Source organism: Marmota flaviventris, chromosome 1 (genome assembly GCF_047511675.1).
Source record: "Marmota flaviventris isolate mMarFla1 chromosome 1, mMarFla1.hap1, whole genome shotgun sequence".
NCBI classification, from domain to species: Eukaryota; Metazoa; Chordata; class Mammalia; order Rodentia; family Sciuridae; genus Marmota; species Marmota flaviventris.
The window spans coordinates 215772553-215795208 of record NC_092498.1 but is presented as its reverse complement, the minus strand read 5'-3'; the positions used below and the strand labels follow the sequence as shown (position 1 = coordinate 215795208).

Below are 22656 nucleotides of genomic sequence, written 5' to 3'. Positions count from 1 at the left end.
TTGATGTTGACCACAACAGGTCAGCTGTTTGTGGGATGCCTCTAAATCCGCCAGCGTCTGATGTTCACTCCTAGTGGGACAAGAAGCCCCAGGAGGAACCAGCAGGCAGCACCCAAAGTGGCGACATCAGGAAACGGAGGCAGCAGGGCCAGGGCCAGCGTTTCTGGGAAGAGGGGGGCGTGGCTAGCTCACCACCACCATATGGGCGAAGCTTAACCAAGCAGCTGAATTTGACAAGTGACCCATTTCATTAACGGCACCCAGAGTGGCCTGACCAGGAGGGCACCGGTTCTTTCAGCCAGAGACCCCAAACCTTGCAGCCCTTCCCTGAAATTCCCGGAACACAGGGCACGTGCTGCACTGTGACAGGTGTTCGGTCCCCTCCCTGTCGCTTCTTCCAAAGTCCCTACCCAGTTTCCTGTTTCTTCCTGACGGGGAGTAGCCACAGGCAGGGAGTTACAGGGGTGGGGATAAAGGCTGTGGTGCCAGCAGTCCTGGGCACTGAGGGACAGCAGTGACCATGAGTGACTTCAAGCAAGTGCGGGTGCAGCAGCTGGACCCCCTGGGTGAGGCTGGGCTGGGACTCCGGGAGCCTGGAGGGCCACGGGCACCAGCCTGGGGGGCAGCCTGTCCCGCTCTGACTGACGCTCTGCCCACACAGAGGAGGAGCTGGCGGCCAGCAGCGCCAGAGGCTCCCTCAGCCACCACGCACTCCAGCCGCCCTCCAGAGCAGGCAGCTCTGCAGGTAGAGCAGGGGGGGACTGAGGAGGGACAGGTGCTCCTGGGCAGCCGCGTCCTGGGGACGAGGAGGTCGGGTGTCCGGGCTCTGGGATCCTGGCAGGCGGAGGCCCAGACCTGGAGGCTGGAATCTGGGCTCCTGGGTCCTGGGAAGGTGGAGGCCGAGACCTGGACTCCTGGGTCCGTGGACGAGGCCCGGGCCAGGCTGTCCCTGGGCCAGGCTGAGGCAGGGACCCTGGTGTGCTGAGCCCTTCCTTCCCTCCTCAGGGTGTCTGAGCTCCGGCTCTGCCCTCCTGCTGCTGCAGCTACTCTCCCTCATGGTCTTGGCTGGGCTCCTGGTGGCCGTCCTTGCCCAAGGTCAGCCCTGGGGTTTGGAGCTCTGTGGTCTGGCCCTTGGACTTGGGTGGCCAAGGCAGGAGGGAGCTGGGATGAACGCTGGGATTCGACCCTTAGCAGGTTCTAGGGTCTGCTCGGCCCCCACACCTCTGGTGCGGGGGGTGGGGAGCAGCACAGGAGGGTGCTGGTCCCGCCTTCCCTGGGTGTCAGGGGGCCTCGTCTTCAGCTGGGGTTAAGAAGGCCTTGGCTCTCAGACACCAGGTCCCTGGGGGCCAGGGCAGTGCATGGAAGCCAGCAGGTCCAGCATCTGGGGCTTCTTTTCTCTTGGCACAGTCTCCAGGGTCCCCAGCTCCCAGGGACAGGAGCAGGAGCTGTCAAAGCAGAAGGTGTGCCAGGAGCTGACCCAGCTGAAGGCAGGAGTCGGTGAGTGAGCAGACACCGCGCTCCCAGGGCCCCAGAGGGTCTCCACTTTGCTTGGGTCACCAGCCCTCTCTGAGCCTCAGTTTCCTGGGCTATTTTGTGGGAACACAGGATAACAGTGACAGTGGCACTTGGTGCTCACAGACGGCCGTGCACACAGTGGGCACTCAGGCCAGTCTCCTGGGCTCTGGAGCCCTGCTTGTCCCAGGCTGGAGGAGATGGGACCAGGACTCCTGGGGGCTCCTGGGGGGAAGGGACATCTGGGAATGGGGAGGGGACAGTCACCCAGGTGCAGGGTCATGTGAGGGCCCTGACTCCAGGGCTTGAAGGTGGGCAGACATGGGAACATGGCCTCCCAGCACGGGTCCTGACCCTCTCCCCCAACAGACCGCCTGTGCCGCCCCTGCCCCTGGGACTGGACGTTCTTCCGAGGACACTGTTACTTCTTCTCCAAGTCCCAGCGGAACTGGAATGACTCTGTCACCGCCTGCCAGGAAATGAGGGCCCAACTAGTCGTCATCAAAAGCGCTGAGGAGCAGGTGCATGGTGGGCCCCATCCTGGTCTGGGCAGGCATCTGGCCACTGGCCACCTGGGAGGAGACGTTGGTCAGACAGGTTTTCAGGAGCAGGGGCTGCTTCCTCCAGTGGAAGGGAGGAGAAGGCATGGGTGGCCGGTGGGGCCAGGCAGCTCGCAGGGAGCCTCACAGGAAGTCTGGTCGTGCATGAGTGCTTTGGGAGACACACCTAGAGGGTGACCTGGTGCGCTGGCCAGGGGAGCCGCCTGCTCTCAGGGATAACAAGTACTCGAGGGGCGCCGTGCCCATCTCCCTGGTGAAAACCTGCCCCCCGCCCCCTGGTCGCGTTTCATGACTAAAACACTCAGGTTCCTCCAGGTGAACTGGGCTGCACAAAATTACCACACAAGAGTCAGAGAGACCTTTTCTTTGGGTTCTGATGGCTCCTCTGATCTTAGGTGTCCTTGGAATGAGAGAGAGAGAGAGAGAGAGAGAGGGAGCGCTGACCCCTTTTATTGGGGAAAAGACATTCAAATGAGGCCGGGGTCAGGATTCAGGGGGCTGAGTCTAGCTTCGTGATGTCCACTGTCAGCAGGTTGACTGACATCTAGGAAGGCCACACCCGAGGGCAGAGCAAGAGAAGGGGACACACAAAGGGCATTTCCATGGAACATTCTATCCCAAACAGGACAAAGGGGTAGTATTACAAAAGAATAAGTGAGTGTTGCTCAGCCCCGGGGGTGTGCCTACTCAGAAGACTGCCTTGCTGTCTGAGCAGGGGAAAAGACCAGTCACGAGTCACGAGTCATGGCGTGATCTTTCAGATCCCCGTGGTGCATCAGGACTGGAAGGCGTGGTCACTCAATGTGGCTCCCCACTCCCATGGACAATGGCACATGCCTGTAATCCCAGTAGCTGGGGAGTCTGAGGCAGGAGGATTTTGAGTTCAAAACCAGCTTTAGCAGCTTAATAAGGCCCTAAGTAACTCAGTGAGACCCTCTCTCTAAATAAAATACTAAAAAGAATGGGCTGAGGATGTGGCTCAGTGGTCAAGCACCCCTGGGTTCAATCCCTGGTACAAAAAGAAAAGAAGTGTTTGTTTAATACACAAGTGTTAGAGAATGACCTGTCTTGTCTCAGTTACTGATTTCTAGTTGGATTCCCTAATAATCAAAGAACATACTCCACACAATTCCAAGGATTTAAATGTATCGAGGCCTGTTCGCATCCCTGGACATCATCTACCCTGATGAATGTTGCCACGGAGAACGTGGAACTTGAGAAAGCTGTGTACCATGTGTGTTCTGTAGTTTGGTATTGTGTGTGTGTGTGTATACTTGACTTGATTTAATTTAAAAATTCAGTACAACACAAGGCCCATTCATGATTTACATTAAACATTCTTAGTGAATTAGAAATGAAGTGAAATGTCCTTAACATGAGAGTGATGTCCCTCGAGAACCCACAACTATGATGTCCCTCATAACTACTGGAGAAATGTTGAACGGTCCCATTGAAATCAGGAACAAGCATAAAAATGAAATCTGTAGTCTGCAAATCACATATCCCACAAAGGATTTATATCAAGAGTACATTCATATCTCATCAAACTCCATAAGAGGAAAATAAGATACCGAATTTTCAAGTGGGCAAAACGACAATCCTGTAACAGAAGAACGCATAGCCTCGTTAGGGACAAAGGACTTCAATGGCTATGTCTCTTGAGACTTTTAGGGAGTAGGAGAAACCCCCCTAACAAAGGAATCACATACATGTATTTTAGATGTTATGGATGCAGGGCCACATACAACCTAAAGGATCTGGTACACTCACAAGCAGGAGCACATGCGTGCACGCGCGCGCACACACACACACACACACACACACTTTTCTTTTGCTTAGATTGGAAAAGAGGTGTAGGTAAAATCCCAGAAGGTTACTGTTTGAACTAAGCTCCTGCTCTAGGACCCAACAGATGAAGCAAAGCCCAGCAGAGTCTCTTACGCTAATGTTCCTAGTCACCCGACTGAAACTAAAGCGCTTCTCTCGCTTCCTGAGAAGTCACAGTTGGAGGGATGACTGCCCAATTTTACAGCCAGGCTGGTTTCCACAGGCCTGAAAACAAAGCTCTCCCTGCCGTGATCCTCACACAGAAAAGGCCACCTAAAGTAGCCTCAGGTCTCCCAGTCTGTCCTGGCTCTAGAGTTCTGTCCCCCCTGCCTTCATCCGACGAGGAACATAAGGTGGAAGGGACGATCCACTTTGTCTCGTTTCTGCTTTCCCCAGCCCTCCCTCTCTACCCAGCCAGACGTCTTGGCTCTGAGGATTAGAAAATCTGTCCTACTTTAAGCAAGGAAGTGTTGCTGTGCTCTATATCGGAACACAAAGCCGCCGGAGATTCAACCCTAGAACTTGTGCTTATCAGAGGAAAGATCTTACACACACAGCCTCAAGGAACTAATTTTAAAAAGAGTCCAATCGATGCCAAACAAGCCCAGAGAAGGAAATAGTGAAGACCAGAAAGGGAATCAGCACCAGGGGAACCATCGGGAGAGTCCAAGAAATAAAACTGCGTTCAAAATCGACTGTCTGTCGGGGCGAGGGAATTTAGCACACAAGCTGTTCATGAAGGAACATTTTCGGGGCCATCCTTGGTGGCCGGGAGCCTGCAGAATTTTTTCCAACAAGCAATCCTGCCGTTCTGACACTAGTCACCAAGAGGGCACATCAGATTCCTCAAGTCGGTCTGGTCCGTAAGACGGAGCCCTCTTCTGCTGCACCCTCCTGGGGTGCCTGGGCGGGTCAGGCCCCCGCGGGCCAGCCCTCTGGCTTTGATTGCCCAACCCAGTCTCCAGATCGATGCACAGGAACTCAGAAACACACTTTGCTTGCACTTACAGGTTTATTATAAAGGATACTGATAAGGGAAACGCTTACTGGTTTATTATGAAGGAAACAGACACACGGAACAGGTGAACCCAAGAAGGGAGGGAGAGAATCTTGTGGGGTGCGTCTGTGCCTCTCCCAGGGGCCACCCTCCGGCACTTCCTCATGTCCCCCAGCTGTGGAACTGCCAAAGCTCCCTCTTCCAGAATTTGTATAGCTCCGTCTCCACGCCCCTCCCTGGAGATTTAGTGGTTGTTCCCATCCTCAGGTTCCTAGAGACCCCCGTCTAAGTCACCTGATGAGTCTAAATTCAGGTGTGAGGGAGCAGACTAAAATACCCAAGGGCACACCCACGGCTCAATATCGGCACCAAGAGCAAACAGATCTTCTGTTATGTCCTGAAGGGGAGCACGATGGGGCAGAGGAAGAGGTCAGCAGAGCTCTGACAGAGCCACAGCTGACCCCACGGGAGCCATGGCACCAGAAGGGTCCTTCAGAGTTGGCCCATGTTGGCCCACCACGGCCACATCTTCACCCTCCTGCACCCGTATGGGATGGGTCAGGAAGGGAGCCCACCCAGAGGAAGCAGCTCCCTGTAGGAGACCCGAGGCAGGAGGGGGCTGCCCGCAGCCAGGCCGCATGTCCTTCCTTGAAGAGAGATCGGGAGCCGGACTGCAAGGTCCACTGGGCATCCCAGGAGAGGGAGCTGGGGTAGTCATCCTCCGACTCTCTTCAGTCGTTGGCTGGGGAAGCCCTTCCCAGCTGCGTCCAGCCTGCAGGAGGAGCTACAGCAACCAGGGAAGGTCCCCGGGGCCAGGGCTGCAGGGAGGTGGACGAAGTTGAGCAGATGGAAGGAAGGTGTGCAGGGACAGAGGACAGGGGACAGCGAGGCTGCACCTGGCCACCAAACCCTACAGGGAAGGCAGAGCAGATGAATGGAGTGCCCCAGGTCCTGATGCATCAGACACCTGGTCACCGCATTCAACCATAAAGGTGGACCAGAAACCCAACCGCTAAGCCCACGAGAACCTGCAGACATCGAAGGAAGGACCCTCGCGGTCCAGCCCCTTAGATGACGAGGACTCCAAGGCAGGGAATCAGGGCTTTGCTAAGACCCAGGGCAAGAGGAGGGACACTGGGGTCAAGCTCGACCACCTGTCCAGCCAGGTCAGGCAGCAGTGACAGGTGAGAGAAACAGCGTTCAGGTGTTGGGGCAGGAGGAGGAGGAGGTCTTGCAGACCCAGAATTTCTCAGCGTCACACTTGGCGTCGTTCCAGCCGCTGTCAGTGATCTCCGCGCAGTCTTCCTCCCCCACGTTGTTGGGTTCTCCTTGGTTCCAATACGTGAGGCTGCAAATCCATCCACACTGTGAGCCACAGCCCCCCCCCCACCCCGGGGACAGTCTCTGCCCCAGGACATCGGATGCCCCCTCTCTCGCATCTGCCCTGCATGCACACGGCTGGCATGGCTTGTGGACGCCCAGGGACGTGCCTGGGTCAGGACCTTGACGGACCCTGGTAACCCCAAGCTGAGGGTGGGATTTCCAGTGGGATTTTCCACGCTGCCCACGCCGTGCTCAGTGGGCCCTGGGCCCCTTACACCTGCCATCGCCACCCGCTGACCAACACCAGAAATGAGGGGTGGCTCTTCCCCAGAACCCACTGAAAAGGTTCCAGGCGGCCGTTCCGAAGCCACTCGCGCTGCCTCGCAGGTCCTTGCCGGCAGCCCCTCCCTCCCCATCCTTTGCTCCTGCCCTTGCCCTGGGGGCCCTTCGAGGGGTGAGGTTGGCTGCTTCTCTTGGGCTCTTTGAGGTCTCACAAGCTCTCGTCCCTGATCTGGTGGCCCTCCCAGACCTCAGGCTTCCTACTAGTCCCCTGGTTCTAAGTCACCCACCCAGCCAGGAGCTCCTCCCGCGGCTCTGACAGTGCAACTTCGGGACCTGCCCTCCCATCTGAACGTGGGCATGAAGACCCCCTTCCTCAACACGAACGACGGACTCTGGGGACCAGGGCAACAGGGAGAGCAGGGGACCCACCAGGATAGCTCAAGATCCCCCATTTCAGAACCCACCCCACTCTACCGCCTGCCTGTCCCCTCATCTGAGGACCTACCTGGGTGACAGAGGTGACCCATCCACCCAGTGCCATGTGGCTTCCTCGTTCAGGTCTGACAGTCCCATCCAGTGCTGCCTATTCTTAAAAGTCTGCAGCAGGAAGTTCTGAAGGAGGAGAGGAGGAGTCAAGGGAGAGCTCTGCCCCCATTTCCACCTGCTGTCTCTCCAGTCTCTTGACAGGAAGTTCTGCTTGCAGTCTGACCTTCAGCCTTCTAATGTTCCAGGTCCCATCCATGTTCAGGAGGTCTGTGTGGCTCTCATAACTGTACCCTATGGACAGATGTGTCCTGACTTGCACACTGACTGTGCCCAGCGGCCTCTCGTCACACACACTTGGTGACGTGACATGTTTAGCTGGGTGCTGAGTTCTGAGCATTTCCACAGGAAGTTACTCGTGACAGGGTTCAATGTGCGGAGCTGGATGGAACCTTCGTGCCTGCCAATCACGCACATGCCCTCTTTCCAGCTCTGCACGGAGTGAGTCCCTGGGACGCTGGAATGCGACCACGGGGCGGGGGGCAGGTTTTCACCAGGGAGATGGGCACAGCGCCCCCGAGTACTTGTTATCCCTGAGAGCAGGCGGCTCCCCTGGCCAGCGCACCAGGTCACCCTCTAGGTGTGTCTCCCAAAGCACTCATGCACGACCAGACTTCCTGTGAGGCTCCCTGCGAGCTGCCTGGCCCCACCGGCCACCCATGCCTTCTCCTCCCTTCCACTGGAGGAAGCAGCCCCTGCTCCTGAAAACCTGTCTGACCAACGTCTCCTCCCAGGTGGCCAGTGGCCAGATGCCTGCCCAGACCAGGATGGGGCCCACCATGCACCTGCTCCTCAGCGCTTTTGATGACGACTAGTTGGGCCCTCATTTCCTGGCAGGCGGTGACAGAGTCATTCCAGTTCCGCTGGGACTTGGAGAAGAAGTAACAGTGTCCTCGGAAGAACGTCCAGTCCCAGGGGCAGGGGCGGCACAGGCGGTCTGTTGGGGGAGAGGGTCAGGACCCGTGCTGGGAGGCCATGTTCCCATGTCTGCCCACCTTCAAGCCCTGGAGTCAGGGCCCTCACATGACCCTGCACCTGGGTGACTGTCCCCTCCCCATTCCCAGATGTCCCTTCCCCCCAGGAGCCCCCAGGAGTCCTGGTCCCATCTCCTCCAGCCTGGGACAAGCAGGGCTCCAGAGCCCAGGAGACTGGCCTGAGTGCCCACTGTGTGCACGGCCGTCTGTGAGCACCAAGTGCCACTGTCACTGTTATCCTGTGTTCCCACAAAATAGCCCAGGAAACTGAGGCTCAGAGAGGGCTGGTGACCCAAGCAAAGTGGAGACCCTCTGGGGCCCTGGGAGCGCGGTGTCTGCTCACTCACCGACTCCTGCCTTCAGCTGGGTCAGCTCCTGGCACACCTTCTGCTTTGACAGCTCCTGCTCCTGTCCCTGGGAGCTGGGGACCCTGGAGACTGTGCCAAGAGAAAAGAAGCCCCAGATGCTGGACCTGCTGGCTTCCATGCACTGCCCTGGCCCCCAGGGACCTGGTGTCTGAGAGCCAAGGCCTTCTTAACCCCAGCTGAAGACGAGGCCCCCTGACACCCAGGGAAGGCGGGACCAGCACCCTCCTGTGCTGCTCCCCACCCCCCGCACCAGAGGTGTGGGGGCCGAGCAGACCCTAGAACCTGCTAAGGGTCGAATCCCAGCGTTCATCCCAGCTCCCTCCTGCCTTGGCCACCCAAGTCCAAGGGCCAGACCACAGAGCTCCAAACCCCAGGGCTGACCTTGGGCAAGGACGGCCACCAGGAGCCCAGCCAAGACCATGAGGGAGAGTAGCTGCAGCAGCAGGAGGGCAGAGCCGGAGCTCAGACACCCTGAGGAGGGAAGGAAGGGCTCAGCACACCAGGGTCCCTGCCTCAGCCTGGCCCAGGGACAGCCTGGCCCGGGCCTCGTCCACGGACCCAGGAGTCCAGGTCTCGGCCTCCACCTTCCCAGGACCCAGGAGCCCAGATTCCAGCCTCCAGGTCTGGGCCTCCGCCTGCCAGGATCCCAGAGCCCGGACACCCGACCTCCTCGTCCCCAGGACGCGGCTGCCCAGGAGCACCTGTCCCTCCTCAGTCCCCCCCTGCTCTACCTGCAGAGCTGCCTGCTCTGGAGGGCGGCTGGAGTGCGTGGTGGCTGAGGGAGCCTCTGGCGCTGCTGGCCGCCAGCTCCTCCTCTGTGTGGGCAGAGCGTCAGTCAGAGCGGGACAGGCTGCCCCCCAGGCTGGTGCCCGTGGCCCTCCAGGCTCCCGGAGTCCCAGCCCAGCCTCACCCAGGGGGTCCAGCTGCTGCACCCGCACTTGCTTGAAGTCACTCATGGTCACTGCTGTCCCTCAGTGCCCAGGACTGCTGGCACCACAGCCTTTATCCCCACCCCTGTAACTCCCTGCCTGTGGCTACTCCCCGTCAGGAAGAAACAGGAAACTGGGTAGGGACTTCGGAAGAAGCGACAGGGAGGGGTCCGAGTATCTGTCACGAGCCCTGTGTTCCCGGAATTTCAGGGAAGGACTGCAAGGTTTGGGGTCCCTGGCTGAAAGAACCGGTCCCCTCCTGGTCAGGCCACTCTGGTGCCGCTAATGAAATGGGTCACTTGTCAAATTAAGCTGCTTGGCCAACCTTCACCCATCTGGTGATGGTGAGCTAGCCACGCCCCCCTCTTCCCAGAAACGCTGGCCCTGGCCCTGATGTCTCAGTTTGCTGATGTCCCCACTTTGGGTGCTTTCTGCTGACCTGGGACTTGACTGAGTCATCATTGCCTCTGTGTATTTTAGGCCTCCTGTAGACACGAACTTTTCTAATTAGTTATACACGACAGTAGAATGCGTTTTGACACATCATACATAAGTGGAGTGTACCTTCTCGTTCTCTGGTTGTTCATGATGTAAAATCACACCAGTCCTGACATCATGTATGCACAACCGGCCATAATATCTGATTCATTCCACTGTCCTTCCCACTCCCATAGCCCCTCCCCTCTTACCAACCCCCTCACCCCCTCTAATCCAAAGTACCTCTATTCTTCTGTAGCCCCCACCCCGATTGTGAATTAGGATCCGCAAGTCAGAGAAAACATTCAGCTTTGGTTTTTGGGGGACTGGCTTATTTCACTTAGCATGATATTCTCCGGTACCTGGTCAATGCCATAGTTTCATTCTTCTTTAAAGCTGAGTAATATTCCTTTGTGTATATATACCACATTTTCTTTATTCATTCATCTATTGAAGGGAATCTAGGTTTGTCCCACTGTTTAGCTATTGTGAATTGAGCTGCTCTAAACATTGATGTGGCTGCATCACTGATGATTTTAAGTCCTTTGGGTATAAGCCTAGGAATGGTATACCTAGGTCAAATGGTGGTCCATGCCAAGTTTTCTGAAGAATCTCCACACCACTTTCCATAGTTTGCAGTCCCACCAGCAATGTATGAGTGTACCTTTTCCCCCACATCCTAACAACATTTATTGCTGCTTGTGTTCTTGACGATTGCCTTTCTGATTGGAGTCAGAGGAAGTCTTAGTGTAGTTTTGATTTGCAAGTCTCTGATTGCTAGAGATGGTGACCATTTTTTCGTATATTTGTTGATTGATTGTATTTCTTCTTCTGTGAAGTGTCATTCAGGGACTTTTCTAACTATTTTACATACTCGTTCATTTAACCTCTCCACCCCATAGTAGATGGTCTGCTGTCTGTTATACAGATGTGAGAAACTGAAGCCCTGCAAAGTTGGGCTACGGGGCCACAGTCACAAAGCTGGTTTTTGGTGAAGCTGGAATATGAACCCAGAGAGTCTGCCCTCACACTCTCCCCTGTAAATCAAGGAGAGTTAAATAGTCCCAAGGAAGAAAACCAAGTCTCCCGGAAACTTTATTCAGAATTATTCCAAGCTGAAAAACCCAAGCGGTCACCAGTAGATAAATGGGGGAAAAAAAAGTATATTCACAGAATGGAATACTATACAGCAATTTAAAAAGCAGTCTACTGAGTTGGAACACATATGAACCTCTTAAAAAAGTGAAAGAGCCAAAACATGAAGTGTATTACTGTAAGATTTTTGTTTTCTATGGATTTCAATAACAGGTAGAAATAATCTTTAAAAAATTTTTTTTAGTTATCAATGGATCTTTATTTTACTTTATTTGTTTAAATTTATAGGTGGGGCTGAGAATCAAACCCAGCCCCTGGCACATGCTAGGCAATCACTCCACCACTGAGCCACAACCCCAGCCTCTAGAAATAAGCTTTGATGAGATGATGGGGTGACCAGGAGGGCTGAGTGGAGATTGACCAGAGGGGGTGTAAGAAAGTGCTAGAAATGTTCTCTGTTTGGATCTGAGAGGCGGCCACATGGGTGACCTGCATACTGAAGGCTTGAGCATCGCGTTGTGTGCTTTATGTCTCAGTCTGAAGATGGCAGATACGTGTGTGCCTCATGACCAAGAGCAAGGGTTTCTTCTTCTCTTCTTTATTGTTTAATAAATGGTTAAACTCACATTTATTTTTAAATAAATGATTAAGCAGATTTGGATCTGTGGCTGAGGTTTCCAGTCCTCATTTCATCAGGTTCCCCTGAGGCTGACCTTCCCCGCAGCAAGAAGTGACCACCGCAGCAACTCGCCCACATGGGCTGCTGAGTTAGTCCAAGCGCAGAGGAAGCCGCACCCGTCACGGGTGGCACTATTTCCCCTACCCTTCCTCCTCTGCTCCCGGGTCCCATCAAGGAAGCCACATTATGGTCAGACTTCTCATCCCTCAGAGCTTTCACGGCTGACGGTTTCTCTGGCTTTGATTTTGAGTCCCTTGATCATTTGAGGACTGCAGTTGGGTACCTTGCAGAACGCTCTTGATTTGTCGGTGTCTGGTATTTGGGGTGGGTGAAGTGCCGCTCTGAACACCTCTGCAGTTCAGGTTGAGGCATCCATATGGCCTGCAGACGAGGAGGTGAAGCTTGGTGATTCGGCTCAGGTGAGGTGTGCCATGTTTCTTCACCCTTACCTCATGCTCAGCTCATCATTCTTGACACTTCTGTAAGCAGCACGAGAAAACTGACTACTGCACAAACCATGTAGAGCAGAAAATCCACCTCAGAATCTCAATGCATTGAATGCGAGCGTTCAGTAAAACTCAAAACTGATTCATGGGTTATATTTTTATTCAATTTATTTTTATTTAAAAAAAAAATAGTCGATTAGAAATGCAATGAAATGCCCAGTAGCTTGGGAGGCTGAGGCAGAAGGATTGCAAGTTCAAACTCAGCAACTTAGTGAGGCTCAACAAGATCTCTCTCTAAATAAAATATTAAAAGGGCTAGAAATGTGGCCCAGTGGTTCAGTGCCCCTGGGTTCAATTCCTGGAGGAAGGAAGGAAGGAAGGAAGGAGAGAGAGAGAGAGAGAGAGAGAGAGAGAGAGAGAGAGAGAGAGAGAGAAGAGAAGAGAAGAGAAGAGAAGAGAAGAGAAGAGAAGAGAAGAGAAGAGAAGGAAAGGAGAGGAGAAGTAAAGAAAGGAGAGGAAGAAGGAAAGAAATGGCCCTTAATGTGATAGTGGTGTCCATCAAGAACCCACAGCCAACCTCTTCCTACTGGAGAAACTTTAAAAACCATTTCCACTGATGTTGAAAAGAAAAATGAAGTGAAACCCGAAAGACTAGAAGAAAATGCTTGGAAATCATGTATCATACTGATTTCATACCCAGAATGTGTGCACAACTCCTAAAACCCAAGAAGAAGAAAATAACACAGCACACTAGTTTTTAAATGAGAAAAAGTACAACTGAAGAACAGAAAAATAAGTAGCTCAAATAAGAGACAAAGGACTTGAGTGCACTTGTCTCCAAAGAAGATACGCAAACAGCCAGTGGGGACATGAAAAGGTGTTCAACATGGGATCATCATCAGGGAAATGTGCATCAAAATCACGACGAGGGCTGGGGTTGTGGCTCAGGGATAGAGCACTTGCCTGGCATGCATGAGGCGCTGGGTCTGATCCCCAGCATCACATAAAAAAACTAAATAAACAAAGGAAAGGTATTGTGTCCATCTACAGCTAAAAATATTTTTTAAAAAATCACAATGAGACATCATCTTGTACTTACAGGATGATAGCTATAAAAATAACAAAATTACAAATTTTGGAAGAATGTGGAGAAATTTGATCCTTTGTAGAGTGTTAGTGGGGAAGTAAAATGGTGGAAAACATATGTCAGTTTCTCAAGAAATTACAAATAGAATTACCACATAATCCAGCAATCACAATTCTGTGCATATAGCTAATATGACAACAGCAAATATTCAAAAATATTTTTGTATACCCATGTCGTTGGCAGCATTATTCACAAGAACCAAAATATGGAAGCAACCAGTGTCTGTCAACGGATATGTAGAATCATTAATGTGGGATGCAGCTAAGGTAGTGATGAGAGGGAAATTCATAGCACTAAAATGCTTTTATACTAGGCCTGAATCAACAGGACTAAAAAACAAAATGGAACCACTCAGACTAAAGTTTCATATTCTCGTGAAGCTGAAATTCAGCTGTTTATCTAATGCCAAGAAGTCAATATCAGGAAGATAAAGTCTAGGGGCTGGGGTTGTGGTTCAGTGGTAGAGCGCTCGCCTAGCATGTGTGAGGCACTGGGTTCGATCCTCAGCACCACATAAACAAAATAAAGGTATCGTGTCCATCTACAGCTAAAAAAGAGATCTTTAAAAAAAAAAGAAAGAAAGATAAAGTCCAAATTTTTTAAATGGGCTAGTTTCCATCGTTATGATATGGAGGTTCCCTCTGCTTTAATGCTTACACAAAAATGGGCACCTGAAGGAACCTCACATAAACAAATCTTTAGTCCTCTGTTGTCCTCTCTCCCCATCTTAGGAGGAATCTGGCTGGAAATGAGCAAGGCACTCTGTGTTGTTTGTGTCTGCTCCCCTCCCGCCCCTCTCTGTCCTTAGAACCAACCCATGTAGCTTCTGCCATCAGAACACCATCTATACTCCATGGACTTGAGAGTTGCAGGTTTCTAGAATCGACATGAAGCTAACCAAATCTCTAAATCAAACTGCCTGGTTTTATCCTTGATAGAGGAAAGATCTCAAGCCCTTAGTTTAAATTTCTTCCTCAAGAAACTTAAAATATCATGGGAAAGTCAAACCAAAAGCAAGCCGGAGGGTGGGCTAGAGTGGTAGAGAGCTTGCCCAGCGTGTGTGGGGCACGGGGTTCGAGTCTCAGCACCACAGGTTTGTGAGAATCTGAAACTTGTTTTTACCGGGCAATATTTTTACTCCGGGGTGGGGGGGGAGAAGAACCGAGGGTCTGGGTCAGAGTTCAGTGCTTCTCTCTTTCCCTTTGGGGTCCCATTGTACTGTCACTGGGAAAGGGTTTATTGGGGGAAGAATCAGTCCTTTGGTTTCCTCCCAGAGACCTTCATTCTAGGCTGCATGGATACCTCCTTCCCGGGGATGGTCTGGTCCCTGGATGGTGTTTTCCTCCTTCCCAGGGATTGGCCTGTCACTAGGAAAGGCTGGACTGGGAAAGGAGCGATGGTATCCATGTGCTGCCCCCTCTTGCTCGCTCCCTCCTCCCAGGCCACACTACACGGGGGTTTGTCATTTTCCATGTCTTACAGTGACAGCAGGGACGGCCTCCAGGGGAGGCTGGCTGGAGCTCCGGGAGTTGGAGTCCTTAAGGAAATTGGGTCCCCTGTTTTTGCCTCAATCTCCTGCCCCCTTGATCATTCATTACCCTCGGAATAGCCCTCAGCAAGCTCTCCTTGATGTTTTGGTTGCCAGGGTGATTGGGGGTGGTGGCAGTTGAGGTGACAAGGGAGGGTCCAGGCCACCTGGTGGAGTGTGATAGGATCTTGGAACAATAGTTTTTCTCACCGGGGATGTTTTATGAGTTGTCCCTCCCTGCCGGCCCATTCATGGCTGAGTAGCTGCCTGACAGCAGAAGGGAAAAGAAGCTTGGGGGATTTTTTGATGCCAAGCAAATCTCCCTGCTTATATTAGGTACCTGGAGCTGTCCTCAGGTCCTGTGAGTTGGAGGACTCAGTCCCAACAGGCTAATCTGGTTCAGAAGGCAGGAACAAGGGGTGCCCAGCAATGGGGGATTCCCAAAATCCCCTCTCAGACTCAGTAATTTCACACCAGAGTCACAGAACTCGGAACTCATTCTGCTGCTATGTGTTCATCTATTACAAAAGGCCAAACTCCCGGACACACAAACGAGAGAGTCACGGACCAGGGACGAGAGGAAGGAGTTACCAGAGCTCCCAGGTCTTCTCCAGCTTCCCCGGGTCGCCAGCCTGGGACTTGCCCATTCTTGTTCGAGAGTTTTTATGGAGGTCGATCTCCAACCTGCCCTAAGCCTGGAGGTTGGCGGGGAAAAGGGGACTGGCATTTTTCACCTTCAAATCGACTATTTGTTCTTTCTGGTGACCAGCCCCAAGCTCTACTGTAGTTCACCTTATTGGCCTGAGTCCAATGTGGTCAAAACCCAAAGACCAAAGAGCTTTTCTTATGATGCCACAGGAATGGAATGGGCATGGTCAGAGGGAAATGACCAGCAGAGGAGGTCTGGCAGGGCCACGGCTGACCACATGCGGAGCTCCGGAGCCTGAATGGCCTTTCAGTAGGTCCCCATGTTGGCCCAACATGGCCAGATTGTCCTTGTCCTACAACCCCGTGAGCTGTACCAGGAGGAGGGAGGCAAACCTTGGAGAAGGCAACTCCCTGTGGGAGAGTCCAGACAGGAAGGGGCTGACGAACAGAGGGTCCAGAGGTCCATCTTCAGAATATAGTATTTAGCCTTACCTGGGGACATAAGATGCAATGGTAGCCATTTTAACATAGCCCTGCCCTTCGCCCACCCCAATTTTAAAACTGGCCAATCCTGTAGATTACGATCCTGAGCTCCTCCTATCAGAGCTAGGAGCGGAGCTTCATTGTGGATAAAAACAGGTGGACGGCCCACCCAAGCAGGCTTGCTGGCTGGACTTTGTCAGAAGCACTTCATCAGTAGCAGGTGCTTCTGCAGAAGCAAAGTTCGCCTTGCGTCCAAGCACCTGTTTGATTCCTCAGTCCTCGGGTACTTCTAACACGGGGGCCGCACCTGCCGAGACTCATTGATTGACAGGGAGAATGAGTCCCCAGGTGCTTCCAGCCTGCAAGAGGAGCTACAGCAGTACAGGAAAGTGCCGGGCAGATGGGTGCAGGGGAGCTGGGTGGAAGTAGAGTGATGAAGGAAGCCACTCAGAGCCCCAGGGGACGTGGCGGCACCTACACATGGCCATGCACACCCTCTGGTCTCAGCAAGGAAGGCGGTGCCTTAATGGACACAGCCAGCCCCTGAGTGCATCTCCCACCTGTCACTCTATTAAACTGGACCAGGGCCACTTCTTTGGGAATCGTCTTTGGCAGTATATTGTCACTTTCTCCTTCCACAAAGGGTTTCCCCTCCCTGATCCGTTCGTAAGCATCAGGCCTCCTCCCCTTGGTCCTGCGTTCTGACTTCTAAAGGAAAGCCACCCCCACCCTGCTGAGTGGTCATAATGTTCATTGCTGGGGAAATCTTGCTTTCCGTTTACAGAACCCCAAACACCCGGCGAGCTTTGTGATGTCAGTGCTTAGTCTTTTATTTCTATGCATCGACTAACACAAATCAGGTAAATGTCTTCAACTTGCAGAAAAGGAATACGTACATTTCAATAAAAGAAACACCCCGAGAGGTTGAGGTTTATTGCCATGTCCAGCCAGAGGAGAAAATGGAGACCCCCCCCCCCCCACCGCCAGGTGATGGAAACTCCGTTCAGCAGGCACCCTTCCTGCCCGCCGTCTCAAGGTCCCTGTTTTCCCTCCTATAAAAGCTCTTGTGCTCCCCAGGTTAGTGCTTTGAGGACAGTGGCCCCCTCCCTCTTCCAAGGTGCCAGATGAGGAGTAAACCTGATTCCTTCCTATCAACCCTCATCTCCTGGATATTCGCTCTTGAGTGGCCAGCAGCTGCTACGTTAGAACAGAAAATAGATTCTCAACCACAACCTCAAAGCCAAGGGGAACCCAGAGGCAAAGGAGGAAGCAGCACCATGCCCAGTCAGTCCCCTGGGAGAGGAGGAATGTGACAGAAGAGCCTCAGAGTCTTGCTCAGCTCTCGATGCCCACAGGCCTGCGGGGGAACTCGCGGGATCAGGAGGGTGGACCGGGCCGTGGTGGAGCCTGGGGAGAGACCCGCCTTCACTTGTGGGAACAGGAGCCTGCAGACTTCTTGCAGACCCAGGATTTCTCAAGGTCACATCTGCTGTCATTCCAGCCGTCCCCTCTGAACTCCACGCAGTCTTCCTCCCCGTGATTGTTGGGCTCCCCTTCGTTCCAAAACTTCATGAATCTGCAAGCCAGACGAGCGTGAGCTCCGCCCCAGCCCCACTCGAGGAGCCCCGTTCCTGCTCCGGGACATTGGACGCTCTCCCCGCTTCCCTTCAGGCCTACGGCAGATAGATGAGTCTAGTTCTGGACCCCAAGGCCCCTTGTCCCCCATGCTTGAGGATGAGAACCAACCAACCAGCCGAGACTCCCCATCCCAACCGCCTCCCTTACTGTGCTCTTGAACTCTGGGCCTCTGTACACCTCCCCCGGGCCTGGTACAATACACCCAGGGACAACATCTACACCCCAGAGCCCACTGGTGATCTGAACCAGCCACCACCAAGCCTGCTTAGCCCGGCTTGCCTGTTTCTTCCCGTGAACACCACAATGACTGTTCCTTCCCACAGTGTCTCGCCCTTTGTCTCCTGGCAGACCTTGGCACACTCTTGGGTAATTCCCCGGGGCAGGCTGTGTGTGCCCTCACTGGGGATCTGAGTGTAACAAGTCACCCTTCCAGTGACAAGAGCCCCAGACTGGCTGGTCTTACGAAGCCTCAGGCTTCCTACTCAGACACTTTACTGTAAATCACCAACCCTGGCTGCAGACTTCTTGCAGATCCAGAGCCTCCTACATCTCTGACAGGGCGGTTTACGAGGCCGCCCTCCCACCTTAACGTGGGTCTCAAGACCCCTCCCTTGTCTCAGTAAATGCCACACTCTTAGGCCTAGAGGGGCAGCGTGGGGGAGCTCAGGGCAGAGTTTGGGAAACCCAGCCCTCTCTCTGGGGAATGCCCTTCTCCAGGACCTACCTGAAAAACAGAGGCGACCCATCCACCCAGAGCCACGTGCCTTCCTTATTCAGGTCTGACAGTCCCATCCAAGTGCTGCCTTTATTCTTAGAAGTCAACTGCAAGAAGTTCTGGAGGGGAGAGGAGGAGTCAGGAGGGAGCTCAGACCCCCAAGTTCCAGCGAGTGTCTCACCAATGTCTTGATGGCAAGTTCTGCTTGCAGTCTGACCTTCAGCCTTCTCGTGCACCAGCCAGCCCCCAGGTGTGCTCAGGAGGTCTGAGTCCCTCCCGCATGTGTGCGCTACGGACAGGTGTATTTGGACTTGTGCACACGACGCACAGAGCCGCCTCACATGGCACACACTTGGCAACACCTCATGTTCACCGTCTGTGAGTTCTGAGCATGATTCCCAGGAATTTACCCCCGCCCGGCCTCCATGCAGGGCATGTTCTGTATCGAGTGGTGCCCAGCTCAATCCAAAAGTAACAGTGGAAAATTCACGCCAGGGAAAATGGCAAAGGGACCAGGTTGCTAAACACCAGCTAGCACGACACCAGGGACCACTCACAATTTAGGTGACCCCCAAAGCATTCAGCCACTTCCGGAACTGTGTGTGTCTCCTATGTAAGGTCTTAGAACCCTCTCATTCAGAGTCTCCTCCTCCTCCCCCTAAATGGTCCCAAAAATGTGTCCTAACCAACCACCTCCTCCCAGGTGGCCAGTGACCAGATGCATGCCCAGGCCAGAACAGGGACCCCCACCAGACACACCTGCTCCTCAGCACTTTTGATGATGACTAGGTGGGCCCCCACCTCCTGGCAGGCGGTGACAGAGTCATTCCAGTTCCGCTGGGACTTGGAAAAGAAGTAACAGTGTCCTCGGAAGAACGTCCAGTCCCAGGGGCAGGGGCGGCACAGGCGGTCTGTTGGGGGAGAGGGTCAGGACCCGTGCTGGGAGGCCAAGCTCCTGTGTCTGCCCCGCCTTCCAGCCCTGAGAGTTGGGGGCTCCTTCCACTGCATCTGATGGCTGTTCCCTCCCCTCTCCCTGGACCTCTCCACCTCCAGGAGAACCCAGGAGTCCTGGCACGGTCTCCTCCAGACTGGGAGAAGTAGGGGCTTCAGCACTCAGACAGAGACCAGGAGACTGGCTTCACTGGGTGCCCACTGTGCGCCTGGCCTACTGTGGGCAGCGAGGGATGTTGTCACCTTCCCGTTTGTTTCCATTTCTTGGTTGAGGAAACTGAGGCTCAGAATTGGCCCTTGACTCAGGCTGCGCCACCCAGACCCTCTGAAGCCTGGGGACCCTGTTCTCCTGTCACTCACCCAGTTCAGCCTCCGCCTGGGTTAGCTCTTGGTAGATGTCCTCCTGCTTCGATCTCTTCTGCTCATAGAAGTGGGAGAGCTTGGAGACTGGGCCAAAAGAGAGAGAGAGAGAGAAAAACTGCACTTATTGAATACCTACTGTGTGTCATGGCCTGCACTGGGTTCCCAGGGACACAGTTTCTGAGGGACAACATCTCGTTCAATCCCATTTGAAGATGAAGAACCCTGACACCCAGAGAAGGCTGAACCTCAAGGGGAAGTGGAACCAGGACCCTCCCCCTGTAGCTCCCCGCTCCTCCTCGGCCCTCAGAAGTGCCGAGAAGGCGCTGAGAGACCCCGTCCCGGCTTTCAGCCCACCTCCCTCCCACACCCAGCTGCCCCAGCCCTTGGGCCTTCCCTGACCTTTGACAAGGACGGCCATCAGGATCCCGGCCAGGAGCATGAGGCACAGCAGCTTCAGCACCAGGGGGATGTGGCCACGGCCCAGAAACCCTGCCAGAGAGAAGGATGGGTGGCCCGGAAAGCCAGCGTCCCTGCCTCAGCCTGGCCCAGGACAGCCTGGCCCCAAACCCCTCTTTCCCAGGGCACAAGATTCCAGTCCCATGACTTCCAGCTCCCCACAGCCCAGAGGTCCCCAGCCTCCAATTCCCCAGGACCGAGGAGTCCAGTTCCCAGATTCCTCCCCCCTAGAACCCAGGAATCCAGACCTTCAACCTTCACCTCCACAGGACCCTGTAGTCTGCTCCCCCAGACTCAAGGACCCCAAAACTCTGGTGTCCAGGTTTCCAGCCTCAGTCTTCCCAAGACACAGGGGTTAAGACCGTCAGCCTTCACCGAGAATCAAGTGTTCAACGTCCACTCTCACTACCCAGGAGTCCACTCAGGAGCCTAGTCCTCAGCCTCAACCTCCCCAGGACCCAGGACCCTGGTCCCCATTCTGCACTGCCAAGATCCTGCCGTCCAGTCCCCAGCCTCCACGACCTTAGGACCAGAAACCAGACCCTCAGCCTCTGTTTCCACAAAACCCGAATATCCAGTCCATTTCCACCTCTCCAGAACCCAGGAATGCACTCAGCCTCCACCTTCACCAGACCAGTGGGGTCCTGTCCTCTATATCCACCTCCTCGAGACCCCAGGGGTTCAGACTCCAGTTTCTATTACCCCAGTATCCAGGAGTCTGTCCCTGGCCTCCAACTCCCCAGGACACAGACATCTGGGTGGACCTGTCCTTTACTGCCCACACCCCAGCCCCGCTCTACCTGCAGTGCTCTTGAGGCCGCCCGTGGGTTGGAATCCAAAGCGTTGAAAGGAATACTTGGCGCCGCTGGCTGTCAGCTCTTCCTCGTCTGCATGGGCAGAGGGTCAGCCAGAGCCTGGGCAGCTGAGACCCAAGCTGGCCTCCCATACCCCCTCCCAGCTCCCAGATGCCCAGCCCAGCCTCACCCAGGGGACCCAGCTGCTGCGCGTCCACATCCTGGAAGTCACTCATGCTCACTGCTGTCTCTCAGTGCCCAGGACTGCTGGGATCTCAGCCTTTATTCCCACCCCCTGTAACTCACTCGCTGAATCGACTGAAGGTCAGGAAGAGAAAGAGGGAACTGGCTAGGGGCACTGGAAGATGCTAAAGGGATGGGCCCCCCATATTCCAGGAATCTCGGGCAGCAGTGGGAGTGGCCCGGGCCCGTAGCTGAAAGGACTGGTCCACTCACGGTGTGGCCAAGTCATGGGGTGCTTTCAACAGAACCAGGAACTCGCTGCCTCAGCTTGCTGGTGTCCTCACTGAGGGTGCCTCCTGCTGGCTTCAGGGACGGGGCTGAATCATCATGGCTCATGTCTACTCTGCGCTGCTCGGACCAGGCTCCTTTCTAACTGCTTCCTAGACTCACGAGTCCAGTCTCCCCAGGCTGTGTAGATGGTCTGACCTGCACCTTACAGTTGAGAGACAATGAGGGACAATGTGGTCAGGTAACCGACCCCAAGGTCACACACTGGTGAACAGCAGAGCTGGGATTTGAACCCAGAGATTCTGCTTCCAAGTCCACACCATGAACCAAAGAGGGTCACATAGTCTCAAGGAGGAAACCAAAAGATGCCTAGAAGCTTTATTCAAAATAGTCCCAAATGGGACCAAAAAAAAAGGAGGCCACCAGCAGGTGAATAAAAACAAAAAATCCTGGGGCTAGGGTTGTGGCTCAGTGGTAGAGCGCTTGCCTAGCATGTGTGATGCCCTGGGTTTGATTCTCAGCACTGCATATTAATAAATAAAATAAAGGTCTATCGACATCTAAAAATATATTTTTAAAAATCCTGCCATTCAATGAGTGGAATGCTATACAGCAACTAAAAAGCAACCTGCTGATCCAGGCAACAAATACATGAATGTCAAAAAAGAGCAAAAGTATTCAGACATAAAGCGTATGTACTCTGAGGTTCGATTTTATATGGATTTCAAGAACAGGTAGGACTGACATTTGATGTGGACTCAAAATGGAGTTTACTTACAAGGGGTGAGTGGGGATTGGCCAGGAGGAACACCAAGAAGTCCCTGTGAGCTGGAGATGTACCACATTTTTATGTGAGAGATGTTTTCAGAGGTGTATTCCTACATAAAATGCTAGAGCTAGAAATATAAGACTTTGTGTGTCATGTTCTGATTAGAAAATAGGAAATGCATGCATCACGATCAGATAGTGAGGATTTCGACCTTCTATTCACTTTGTTTTTATTTGGGCTTTATTCTTCATTTTAGAGTAATTTCAGATTTGTGGTCATATTGCAAAAACAGAGCAGAGGCTTCCCACAGTCCTCTCATCAAGTTTCCCCTAGCGTTGATCTTCTACTTAAGAGAACATGTTAGAAATAGTGAATGTGCCCAGGTCAATTTCTTATTTATGACACACACAGTGACCTTCGTGGGTTTTCTAGATTTCACTATCTGGTCCCTAATGTCCTTTTCTGCTCCCAAATCCCACCCAGGATGCCACCTTGTGTCTAGACAGTCACATCTCATCTCGGGATTTTCTGTGCCGGGACAATCTCACTGATCCCTTGTTTTCGATGACTGTGAGCATTTGGAAGACCACAGGTCGGGCATTTGTGTACCGTCCCTCAATTTGGCTCATCTGATATTTTTCCCTGAGGTCGTGGATTCTTTGGTGGAAGACCCTAGAGAGG

The 22656-nt window shown here is 53.6% G+C and overlaps 3 protein-coding genes across 3 annotated transcripts; 1 reads left to right on the top strand and 2 right to left on the bottom strand.

Annotated features, from left to right (window-relative positions):
- Window positions 1-475: 475 nt before the first annotated feature.
- Window positions 476-6077, top strand: LOC139702788 (CD209 antigen-like protein A). The gene is made up of 6 exons (XM_071604999.1): window positions 476-566; window positions 662-745; window positions 1006-1095; window positions 1408-1497; window positions 1882-2168; window positions 5931-6077. Exons 1-6 carry the CDS (start codon window positions 521-523, stop codon window positions 6075-6077), a joined length of 744 nt encoding a protein of 247 aa, XP_071461100.1. The 5' UTR covers window positions 476-520.
- LOC139702334 (CD209 antigen-like protein E) lies at window positions 4903-9568 on the bottom strand. The gene is made up of 7 exons (XM_071603267.1): window positions 9297-9568; window positions 9118-9201; window positions 8768-8857; window positions 8366-8455; window positions 7830-7981; window positions 7007-7113; window positions 4903-6244 (listed from the first exon to the last, which is right to left on the bottom strand). The coding sequence occupies exons 1-7, from the start codon at window positions 9340-9342 to the stop codon at window positions 6097-6099; spliced, it is 717 nt and encodes a 238-aa protein (XP_071459368.1). The 5' UTR covers window positions 9343-9568; the 3' UTR covers window positions 4903-6096.
- Window positions 9569-16623: 7055 nt separating this feature from the next.
- Window positions 16624-21080, bottom strand: LOC114107531 (CD209 antigen-like protein C). The gene is made up of 7 exons (XM_027954944.2): window positions 20926-21080; window positions 20742-20828; window positions 19885-19974; window positions 19483-19569; window positions 18931-19082; window positions 18181-18290; window positions 16624-17394 (listed from the first exon to the last, which is right to left on the bottom strand). Exons 1-7 carry the CDS (start codon window positions 20969-20971, stop codon window positions 17244-17246), a joined length of 723 nt encoding a protein of 240 aa, XP_027810745.2. The 5' UTR covers window positions 20972-21080; the 3' UTR covers window positions 16624-17243.
- Window positions 21081-22656: the final 1576 nt, after the last annotated feature.